The following is a 12667-nucleotide window of genomic DNA, read 5'->3' on the forward strand; positions in this document are numbered from 1 at the left end:
AGGGCCACTGTTGTAATATAGGACTGACATCAGGGTTGAGGGAAGACAGAAAAGGAGGGGAGAAATGATGTATACTTCGTTGAAATAGATGAGGGAGAGAACGGTTTAAAAGGGATATATGAATGAGTATTCTTATCATTACAGAAGTCCAGAGTGAAGGCTGCAAAGTGGAGTGGACCTGGGGGGAGGGATTGCATAACAATGTAAGAGTTTTTCTCTTTCTTTTCAAGGAAAAGAGTGAATTGGAGGGGACAGAGTGGGCAGGGAGAAAAGTGCAACAATGAATGACTGGAAACCCTAAGTCTCTATAAACGTTCATTAAAATTAATAAAAAACAAAACAAAATTAAAAATAAATAAAATAATATCCTGGCCAGAACTGTGCCAAATTTATTCTTGATAATCACCCTAGTCCAAATGGTCTAACTTTACAAAATACAGTGAGAAAGCCTATAATAATATTTATCTTAAAAGATGACAATACCTTAAGCACTTGAACTTGACCTTCTGTAGTAATTTCCTTTAACAGCTCACAAAAGGACTGACACAGACCTACTGCATATGTCTGAAATGCAACCAAATACCAGTATACATGAGTATACATGTAACACTAAAAACACATAAAATATTAAACTCATAATCTATTTGAAAATCATTTATCATACAAAGAAACAAATACAGTAGTTTAGAAAAGGTTAAGACTATAAATTAGAAAAATATAAAGCTCACTGCAACACTAGTTTTTATAAGAACATTTTTAAACACTCACTGTTTTCAAGTCTACCCAACTCCTGTAACAATCCCACATACTAGGTCAGTACTACTCAATCAGGTTTCATAGGCTATAAAACTTAAATAAAGGGAGCAGACATGCTCATTTTCCCCCCCATAAATCAGCAGATGGGTTCCCAAGCAACTGACCTTTCAGTTACCAGTCCAACACTACACCACTAACAGGAACATAAAGAAATATTTATATCACACATTTTCAATGTTAAAAAACACAACAAAATTTCTAAAACTGTTACTATATCTCTCATGCAATGGGCAATTCTCATAGTGTTTCCCCCTGTGTTCTTTTTACCCATCCACAAAAAAGCAACACTCTAATCTAAAATTTGAAAAGGTACACCCTGATTTAAAATGGTAAACAATCAAAACAATTTAACTTCTTAAAATTAAAAAAGCTACTATAACATACCTGTAAAAATTCTGTTGATGACAAAAAGATATAACCATTGATGATCTTAAAACAAGTTCTGAGATTATCTGAACTTAGTTCTGTCAAAATAATAAATTTTAAGTATTAAACTTCTTTTAATAAATGAAATAGAAGAAGGGGAAAATTAACTCACTGTTTAAAATCAATTTAAACTGCTTGACTGTTTTATACTATTATTTTACATAGCTTTCTTCATAAATATTTTCTGAATGGTATTCAAATGGGTATACTCATACGTCTAAACCCAGCATCAAACAATAATAATGCTTTTCTAACTCCTTCCTACCTGTTAAAAAACTTGGAAAAGATTATCAAGCTCCATTTTTAGTCCTTTCAGATAAAAATTAAGTAACTATTTATGATGTAATTTTTCATTTCAAACTACATTTTTAGTTATATTACAAATAACATGAGAATTATCATCCTATCATATTCTGACATCTAGTTAAATGAGTTTATGCAAAGAGCATTTAGTTAAGTGTCTACCCTATTTCATGATATAATTTCCTGTTGTACAATCCTCCAGGTTATATTGTGCTTATTAAATAATCTTAATCCTTTGGCTTTGTCCCTGTATAAAAATGTGCACATAAAAAACTATTTTAAAAATTTAATCACCAGAATAAGATATAAATAGGAATTCTTTCCAAGTTGGTAGTGGAAACTATTCTGAATATGAACAAATTCAGATGTATAATTGTGTACTATACCAAAACGCAGTCTGTATATTCATCATTATGAAGATCAAAGCATAGTCCTAAATGCTATCCAGGTATAAATTGTTTTAGAAATTCTATATACATATAATAGGAGAAATGAGAAACAATTTTTTTTTTTTAAAAAAAAAGGTACTACCCTACTCCAAGGTTTTGTTTTTTTTTAAATCTAACTCATAACCTAAGGAAGTGGGAAAACACGCTTTTCACAGGCAAACTAGAGTTATATCACTACTGATCAATACTATTTATAAAATAGAGAATTTTAAAAATCTTTTAAAGTTAAGAAAGTTTAAATCAGGTTATTATAATGACAAGGTTGAAATTTTATTACTTCCTTATTTATTTAAGTAAATCCTATGCTTCTTTAAAATATTAGGAAGGTTAACAGTGAAAGTAATAGTAACAGTAATAAAGTTAACTATAGTACTAAAAAACAAAATAGCAAAACATTAAATCGTGCTTAGTATAAACCAGGTATTTTAACACACAAAAGTAGGCAGAATACTGATTTGATAAGGACTACACACCACCACGCAGCTTTTTATGGTAAAATGACTAATGGTCAACAATTACTCTAAAGCAAAGATGAAAGGGTTAGGGGATAAGGAAATCAGATTACTGGAAGCAAAACATCCAAAAAGAAATTAATGAGAATGTTAAAACAGCATGGAAAATGTAATCAATGTCTCTGCATACGTGTAGTAAGTGTCAAATGGGAACCTAACTTTTTGTGTGAACTTTTACCAAAATACAGTATTATCTGAAACAAAAACAACCAAAATAAAAACTTCTATACTTGACCACTTACCAAAATCTACAATATAAACAGCATCTTAAGGCTATACTAAAATTAGCCATATGCTTTTTTGTTTGTTTTAATATCATCCTTCTGGCTCCTAAATCTCCTTCCCATTAACCTACAGAAAAATTTATTGTAGAGGTGAGACATGCTGAATTTGCAGCGGTGATGTGATGCCACTGTGTGAGGTACCCTACAAGAGTGGCTGATTTCTTTGACAAGACAGAGTTGATAATGTGTCTGTTTAAGATTTCCATTCCAGTGTCAAGTAGAAAGCACAGACTAGAACTAAATGGACAATAAAGGGAAGAGGTCATTTCTATTCTTTTTCTATGCTGTATGAATAGAGGACAAAATTCACTTTTCCTAGGAGTGTGCTCATAAGTGAATGGCCTACAGAAAAGTAACTTCATCTTTGGAAGTATTCCCTTTTATGGAGATGCTAGATGATAAATAACAAATATCTTTTTATGGGAAAACAAATGGTTATTTTGGCATTTGACATCTCACCTGATTCTGAGGAATGGAGCAGAAGAAGAGAAAAACTCAGAGAAAATGTGAGGGACATAATCCAGCCACCATGGTCATCCAACAAATGAGGAGAGGAAAATTGTTTTTTATCAGTTGAAACTGCGTTTCAGTCCACATTTATTGAAACTTTCAAAGTGTGAGTATATTTTTCTGATACATAATTAAACCTCAGTAATATTTCTGACTCTAATAATATTTATTACAACAAGTAAGTTCTCAGACCAAAGTCTCCAGATAGTGACATAATAATTAAGCCTTCTTCCTAGTGTTTTACTATCTAAATACTTTCTAATGAAAATATTAGTATACCCGAAGTTTTAATGAAAAAATTCGAGATGCTTCATGGATGAGTCTTGGAGAATGAAGATTTTGAATGGAAAAAAACTAATAGTATTTTGCAATAGTATAAATAAACAATAAACGATGGTAGCATTTTGCAAGCTGAAAAAGGGCCAAAGGACCACCAGTAAATAGCATTATATGTAGTTCTCAAAAGAGCTTCCAAGTTTAAATGTGAACCTGCAGTGATTAACTAACACACAAAATAACAATTCTATAAGCAGGATGTTCTAAAATAAAGTTCAAAATAACTGCACATTTTAGAATGGTTGCTGATACATAGTTTTTAACAGTAAGTATAGTCTTTCTATTATTAATTATCAGGATGCATATTCAGATTGGCAAAATAATTTCAATTAGATCTCATCCAGGAAGACTAAGAAACTACACCTAACAATGTGTCTTGGGTGGAAGTTTCATATGACAAATCTGCTGTTTAGAATAATAAGCTTCATGATTTTATAGCTCACATGTAACTAATAACACAAAAAGCAACAAAGCTGATTTCATAATATTTAGTGGTCCTTTTCTTGGTGGACCCTTAGCTAAATCAGAGAAATGAGAACAAAGTGAATTTCAAAATAATCACTTTGTAAAAGATGCTTGATTAAAATCATGGCATATAAAAGTCGTTTTGCTGTATCAACTTCATACCTTAGATAACTGCCTTCATGTACAGACAATTTACTAGAAAAAGTTCATGTTTAATTTGTAGTTTCTTAACAACATATATTTTCGTTTTTATTACAAAACTTCCAACAACAAAGTTATGTCAGTTAGTTTACTCATTAATAAAAAACAGTCCCTGAACACTGGGTGGTGCAAATCATTAACATGTTCAGCTACTAAAAAACATTTCAGAAATTCAAGTCTAACCACTATATTTCAGAAAATTCACTCACTGCTATCAAGTTAGTACTGAGTCATAAACTGACCTTCTAGAAGGCTTTAGAGGCTATAAAGTCACAGGAAGATACCACTGATCTTTCTCCCTCAAAGTAGCTGGTGGATTCAAAGTACCCAAGAGGAGCCAACTTGGGTTAGCAGCACAACTCCCTAACCATTAGACCTCAAAAGAAAGACCTACCAGTTTACTTCTAAAAAAATCAGTCTTTGAAACCTCTATGAAGCACATGGAAAAAACTCTATTCTGACATACACATGTTCATCATAAGTCAGGATGGCTCAAATGCAAATATGAGTAAAAGTTCTATGGAAAAGTGTAAAAATCATTATATTGCCCAACTTTTTTATCAATAGCAAGGACTTTCATTAACAACAGAAGCGCTGTAATTTAAAGTCAGTTAAAGTACTCCCAAATTATTTAAAATATTCCCTAAGTTTATACTTTATCACATACCAAGTAGTGGTGACATATTCTGAAACATACGAAGTAACTCTGGTGTCATACATGGGCTGTTTTCCAATGTCACTAACCTAGAAAGGAAAAACAAACCAAAAAAATTAAATTATATTCTGTGCTAAGTCTATTAACATAATCACTTGAAATTAAAATTTGTATCAAATTAAGGACGAAACCAAAGTGAAAAAGACAGTTATAAAAACTGGTTTTCTAGGAAAAAAATCACCAAATTAATAAAAACTTAAAAACTTACAAGTTAGATAACATTATTTCTGTATATATGGCAAAAACATCTAAAATAATAACATTATAATATTAAGTCTGGTTATCACAGATTCACATATTATTTCACTGTTCTAATATCCTAAAATGTTATTTTGTCATATTTAATATGTCCTTAGATTAAAAATTGAATACATAAAACTATTTATACAGTATACTTAATAATGGATTTCACAATATGACAAAGGTCAACAGCAAACAATTTCACTCACGGTGTTCTATGAAATAATCAACATTAAAAAATATGACATCCACAGGTGGTAGTGGTTAACACAGAAGGGCAAAGCTAATCTACCTATTTATCTTCCAAAAAATTTTAAGGGGGAAAAACTATGACTGTGACAATAACTATCATCAAAAAGGAATGGGACTCTGTTTATGAAAAAATAAATTTACTAAAAATTAAAACTATTAGATTATAAGAAATGTTACTGAATTCCTTTACGAACAATATTAGTGGTATGTTGAAATCACATTCTCAAAAAACATAAAAAAGGAAAAAAGATCCTCTATCACCAGAGGGGAGTTCTGGTGGTCTAGTGGCAAGGACCTGCATTGCAATCTCAAAGCCACGAAGCTCGAATCCACCAGCTGCTCCACGGAAGAAGTATGCGCAATCTCCTGCCATGTGATTAAATGTCTCTGAAAACCCACCAGAGGGTCAGCTATGCATTGGTTCTGACTCAAGAGTACACAACAGCATCATCATGACATGTCTACCCTCAGAAATATTTAAGTTTTATAGAAGGGTTTTTCTCATATCACCTACCAAAAAATTAACAATATTAGGATGAGAGAAGAAAAAAGGTAGAGTTATTTTTCATAAAAGATACAATAAAGATAATAAAAAGGAAGTTCTGTAGAAAAATTAAGTAAGAAATAAGGACATTTACAAACGATATCGATATATAAAAAACCAACTATTTTTTACATCAAGATTGTTAACAAGTAACTACAATCAACTGTTTCACACTATTCACAAAAATTAAAAACAGGAGAATTTATGTGGGAAGAGTAAAGAAGGCTTTTCTCGATAAGACGTTAAATAGGGGAAATCACACTACCACCTAAAAGGAACCTATGTCTTTGGTGTTTAGCATGTCTTTGGGGCCAATAATTCTTGATAAAACCTCTGAGACTAAGACAGCAGGAGAAGTGGTAGAGAACCAGATGTTGGTACTGCTGGTGATGAACTACGTCTGATAAACAGGAGGGGTGCATCAGAAGCAGAACTAAAGGAGTTTCTAACATTTGTCTGAGTTAGATCTTAGTTACATCTCTGAGCTGGATCAAGAGCATCTTAATCCTGAGACTGAAACTGAGGTAATACCCTGCACCCTGGCATTTAATACTATCAGATAAACACTATTAACATACAAAATCTATTTATTTTTTTTACCATTGTCTTAAATATGAATGTCAGAGCCTCAAAGGATCCTGAGCTCCAAAGTCAAAGGTCAAAGACATCTGCTGGAAAGCCCAATTGAGCAAAAGTCATCCTGACAGAAGAATTGTATCTTAGGTATTTCTAACCTATGGAACAGATCATTCAAAAGGCTAGTGTTTATGAAGAAGAATGTGGCATCAGGACTGGAGAAGATTCATCAACAACCTGTATTATGGAGATTATACAACTTTGCTTGCAGAAACTGAGGAAGACTTGAAGAGTATACTGTAGAAGGTAAAAGACTGAAGCCTTTAATATGGATTGAAGTTTAACATCAAGAAAACAAAGATTCTCACCAATAGGCCGAATGGCAGCACCATGATAGATGGAGAAGAGACAGAGGTTGTTAACAGTTACAGCTTGCTCACTTCCATAGTCAACAAAGCAGCAGTCAGAAAACCAAAAGATGAGTTCCTTTAAGAAAGTCTGCTCCAGGAACGTCTCTAGAGTGCTAAAGAGCAATTATGTCAGTCTATATAGTAAGGTGTGTCTGATCTTGGTCATGGTCTTCTCAATTGCTTGATCTATATCTGAGAGCTAGACAATGACTAAGAATGATAGAAGAAAAATCAATGCCTTGGGGTGGTTCAGGAGAAAAGTACTGAATATACCATGGACTGCCAAGAGAACAAACAAGTCTGTACCGGAGAGGGTAAAACCAGGTTGCTCCTTCGAGGCAAGGATTTTGAAACTCCATCACACATATTTGGGACATACAGACAGGAGGGATCAATCCTTGGAGAAGGTCATGCTTGGAAGAGTGCAGAACAGCACAGGAAAGGAGAACTGAGGTTGAAATGGATTAACACAATAGCTGTGGCATCAGGGTCAAGTGTGGCAGAAACTGTGAGGCTGGGTCAGGATAGGGCAGGGTTCAGAGCTATGATTCACAGGGTCAATATGAGTCATAGTTGACTTGATGTCACATAACAACAATTTCCCCAATACGTCATTGTACTGTTCTAAGCTTTTCTGTATAATCCTCAGTGATGTTTTGTTACCAAGAGATATTAATAATTTTATTGTTCAATAAGTTCCACATTCAGTTAGAGCCCTTTTCTTAGGAAGGAAAACAAATATGGATCTTTTCCATCAGATGGCCAGGTGGCAATTCTCCAAATTTCCTGATAAAAATGGTTAAGACATCCAGGACTCTATCTGTTACTTGAAACATGTCAACTAGTATCAAATGGATTCCTGGGCCTTACTCTTTACCAATGTCTTCAATCTAGTCCGAACGTCTTTCTCCATTTACTATTTGCCATACAGCTTTCTGAAAATACGTTAGTATTTTCACTGACTCTTTATATTCCTTCCAGTTTCTTTTGATGCGTCCTAGATAATTCACAATATTTTTTCCATAGCATTTCTCCTTATTGCAACTCAATGGTGAAATTTCTTTTTCATGTTCTTTCAGCTTGAAATATGCCAAGTTCTTCCCTTTTTATTCTACAACTCTCTGCACATTCTGTTAAAATACTTTGTTTTCATGAGCTGCACTTGGAAATCTTCTCTTCACCTCTTTGACTTAGTAACTTCGTTCCTTTTCTTTTGTCTTCTTAATACTCTAGTGTAATTTTCAGAGACTTTTCAGAGACTCCTATGACATCCATTTTGGCTGTTTTTGTCTACTCTGTCCTTGTAATGACCTTTTTTTGTCTTCATGGATGGTATATTTTTCTTTTCTTTTTTTTTTCTTTCTTCTCTCCCATGGATCGTATCTTTGATGTAATCTCACAACGCAGCTGGTCTTTGGTCACGAGCATCCAACACTTCAAACCTATCCCTGAGATGATTTATAAATTAAAGTCAGAGAGATTCAAGGTTGTATTTTTGTTCTAGTGGACTTGTTTTACTTTCCTTCAGTTTGAATCTAAACTTGCATGGAAATAACTGATAGCCTATCCCATACCACTTGGATTTAACTGTAGATGTTGAGCTTCTCCAACAATACTTTCAACAGATGTAGTCAATATGATTCTTGTCCATGAGATTTGCATAAACTCGGTTTAAAAGAGGCCATGACACTAGGAGTTTCATTGCTAATAATAGATAAATCTTCGCTGAAAACAGAGAATACCAGAAGAATGCATATTTATGTTTTATTAACTACTCAAAGGCATTTGACTGTGGAAAACAACAAACTACAGCTAACTGTGAAAAAAGTGGGAATCCCAGAACATGTCACTATGCTCACACAAAAGCTATACCTAGATCAAGAAATTGTTGTCCAAACACAGCAAGGAAACACAACTTGGTTTAAAATCAATCAGGGCTCTATTCTTTCTCCATACTGTTCAATCTTTATGCTGAACAAATAAATATGGAGGTTGGACATTATGAAGAAGTAACTGACCACAGATTTGTCTTTAATATCACTGACTTTAAACATACTGGAAAGGTCAGGTTGCCTATCAGAGAAACATTCCAGAATCAAAAAAGTAATATAATTTAACAAGTTAGAAAAACAAATCTAAGTGGTAAAAAATCTTAAGTTATCACAAAATACATATCATAGACCTAATTAAATTATACAGTAGAAATTGTATCATATTTCATGAAAGAAGAACTGCTAATCGGAGGTATTTTTTTAAATTATTACTAAACACTAGCCAGGAAATTAAAAGGTGCATTGCCATGGGAAAGTCTGCTGTTAGGGACCTCTCCAAAGTACTGAAGAGCAATGGTGTCTCTCTGGAGACTAAGGTGCGTCTGATACAGGCTATGGTCTTCCCAATCACTTGTTATACATCAGAGAGTTGGACAATGACCAAGGAGGAAAGAAGAAGAATTGATGCCTTTGAGCTGTGGTGCTGGAGAAGGGTATTGAGAATACCATGGACTGCTAGGAAAACAAACAGATTTGTCCTGGAAAGGGTTAAACCGGGTGGCTCCTTGGAGGCAAGGATTCTGAGGCTCCGTCTAACACACTTTGGACATGTTGTAAGGAGAGACCGGTCCTTGGGGAAGGAAATCATGCTTGGGAGGGTGGAGGGACAGCGCAGGAGGGCAAGGCCCTCTATGAGGTGGATTGATTCAGTGACTGGGATAATCGGGATGGGAGTGTCGGAGACAGTGCGAATGGCACAGGACACAGCAGAGTTTAGGGCTGTTGTACATAGGGTCGCTATGAGTCACAAGCAACTCAATGGCACATAACAACAACAACAAACACTAAGAGTACCTATTATCACATGTTATTTTAGAAAAGACGAAGGGCTTAAAATTAATGAGATAGTTGAGTTATGGTGCTGGAAAAAGATTTGCATATATCATGGACAATCAAGAAAATAAGTCTGTCTTGGAGAGGGTGAAAATGAGTATCTCCATGGAGGCTAGAATTTTGAAACTCTGTCTCACATACTTTGGGCATAGTACGGACAGATCCATGGAGAAGGATATCATGCCAGGAAGGGTGGAGGGCAGGAGAGGAAGACCCTGGATGAGATGGATTAATACAGTACCTAGGGAATAGGTATACAGGAGTAAGACTACCTCAGGACAGGGCAGGCTTCAGAGATGCTGTACATAGGTTCGCTAGGAGTCACAGGTGAGTTGACAACAACAATTCTACAAAATATAATCAAAGATCAAAAAATAAAACTTAAACAAGAAGCTGTTGTTGCTGCTGTTATGTGACACTAAGCCACCTGCGAATCAGAGCGACCCTATGTACAACAGCTCTAAACCTTGCTCTGTCCTGTGCCAGTCTGTCTCTGGCACTTCCACCTCAATTACTCCAGTCACTGAATCAATCAACCTCATAGAGGGTCTTCCTCTGCTGCGCTGTCCCTCCACCCTCCCAAGGACTGGGCCCTCCTTGCAACATGTCCAAAGTATGTCAAACGAAGCCTCAGAATCCTTGCCTCCAAGGAGTAGTCCATTTTAAGCCTCTCCAGGATGAACTTGTTTGTTTTCTTAGCAGTCCATGGTATATTCAATACTCTTCTCCAGCACCACAGCTCAAAGGCATCAATTCTCCTTCTATCATCCCTAGTCATTGTCCAGCTCGCTGATGCATAGCAAATAATTGCAAAGATAATGGCTTGTATCAGGCACACCTTCGTCTCCAGAGTGACACCACTGTTCTTCAGTACTCCAGAGAGGTCCCCAACAGCACCCTTTCCCACTGCAATATGTCTTTAAATTTCCTGACTGCTGGTGCAAAGAGTGTTGACTATAGAGCCAAGCAAACTAAAGCTGTGAACAATCTCAATCTCTTCACCACAATAAGAAGCAATAATAAATTAAGCAGTAGATATTAATAGAAAGCAAGTATACAAATATAACCAAAGTCTAAGACTAATTCCATGAAAAAAATTAATAACATTGATGAATCTCTAAGATGGATTAAGGAAACAAAAAAGAACCAAATAACCAATTTGAGGAATTTCTTTTTTACATTTATGAACACAAACATCAACTGGTAGTAATTATCCCTACTAAGTTCAAATCTGTGTTCTCTAAGGAAAAGATCACAGGGATGCTACGTCATTTTTAATGAAATGGCACTTAGGAATGAGGAGGAATAAAATCCTTTCATATCCTGTGTGCATTCTAGCCTTTAAATCTAAGATGATTACTGTGTATCATTTTACTGTGAAAAGAGAACTGATTAGACATCTCTTTCTCAAGTTACATCAAAAAATACAGAAATCTATCTTCCTATCTTGGGCTATAATGAAGCATCTGGCCTACTCCCATCAAATATCAACCACATCACCACTTACTGCTTCCTTCAGCTATCTCCACTGCCATGGCTGCAGCTATCACGATCATCTCCAATGCAATAAATCAGCCAATTGTTGCCTCATTTCCATTCCTTATGCACAAAGATCTCAAAAAATGTCAATGGTCACAATCTCTCTTGATGTTAGGCATCATGTACTTGAGCATAACTCATGGTGACCCCACGAACAACATTCTGAATTTTGTCCTCTTCTTCACCATCCTCATGACCTCCTCCTATACACTTAAGCCTAGTGTTGCATTCACTATGTTAATCCTTCATGTCGACTATATTCGTCTCTTTTCACTGATCTCAATCTTCCCCAGTACAGTATGTCTCTTCAAGGACTGGCTCTTACAGACAATACGCCTAAAGTATGTAAGATGATATTTCATCATCCTTGCCTCTGAAAAATAGCCTCATTGCACTTCTTCCAAAAAAATATTTGTTTATTCTTCTGGCAGATCAAAGGATATTCTATACATCTAGGCAACACCTCAACTGAAAGGCATGGATTCTTCATTCTAACATGTTCTTAAAATGGTAAATAATGATGTTATAAACATTAGTATCTCCATTTGTGCTTCAGTTCTCATTTTCTTGGGGTATATTCCAAGCAGTGGAATAGCTGGGTCACATGGAATTTCTCTGTTCACCTTTTTGAGGAAATATCAAACTGCCTTCCAGAGTGGTTGTACTATTTGACAATCTCACCAACAGTGTATAAGCACTCCAATCTCGCCATATCCTCTCCAATGTGTATTATTTACTGTCTTATTGAACTTTGCCACTGGTATCTCATTGTGGGTTTGATTCGCATCTCTCTTATTGCCAGTGATTTTGAGCATTTACTCATGTGTCTGAGCAACTCCTTTTTATAAGAATTATTTTCATTCTGGCCTTAGTTCTTCTCTTATAATAGTAATCTTTTTGATGGTTTCTCTGTCATCTCAAAATGCATTCATTCATCAGGACTCGGCTTTAGGTAGAATGGTCTCCATATTCCCTTCCCTTCATGGACTATCTTAGCTGTTTATAGCCCTTGAATGTCATTTACAGACAAATTACTACATACATTAAAAACTGCTCATTCTCACAACAATGATGAGTTAAGACTTACATTCACATGTATGGGGATACAGGTTTACAGATGATTAATCATTCAAATCACCAAGCTAATGCAATGACAGAACTAGATTTGGTATTTTAATCTATGCAATTTTCAATAACAGATCTA

General features: G+C 35.0%; 1 protein-coding gene across 1 annotated transcript in view; it reads right to left on the bottom strand.

The window, feature by feature from the left end:
- IPO11 (importin 11) overlaps positions 1-12667 on the bottom strand; it is a 228489-nt gene that overhangs the window by 101143 nt on the left and 114679 nt on the right. The window contains 3 exon segments of the mRNA XM_006891505.1: positions 484-564; positions 1201-1280; positions 4970-5046. Coding sequence (XP_006891567.1) covers positions 484-564; positions 1201-1280; positions 4970-5046 — 238 coding nt within the window.

The sequence above is a fragment of the Elephantulus edwardii genome, unplaced genomic scaffold (genome assembly GCF_000299155.1).
Source record: "Elephantulus edwardii isolate Elephantulus edwardi_28Jun2011 unplaced genomic scaffold, EleEdw1.0 scaffold00099, whole genome shotgun sequence".
NCBI classification, from domain to species: domain Eukaryota; kingdom Metazoa; phylum Chordata; class Mammalia; order Macroscelidea; family Macroscelididae; genus Elephantulus; species Elephantulus edwardii.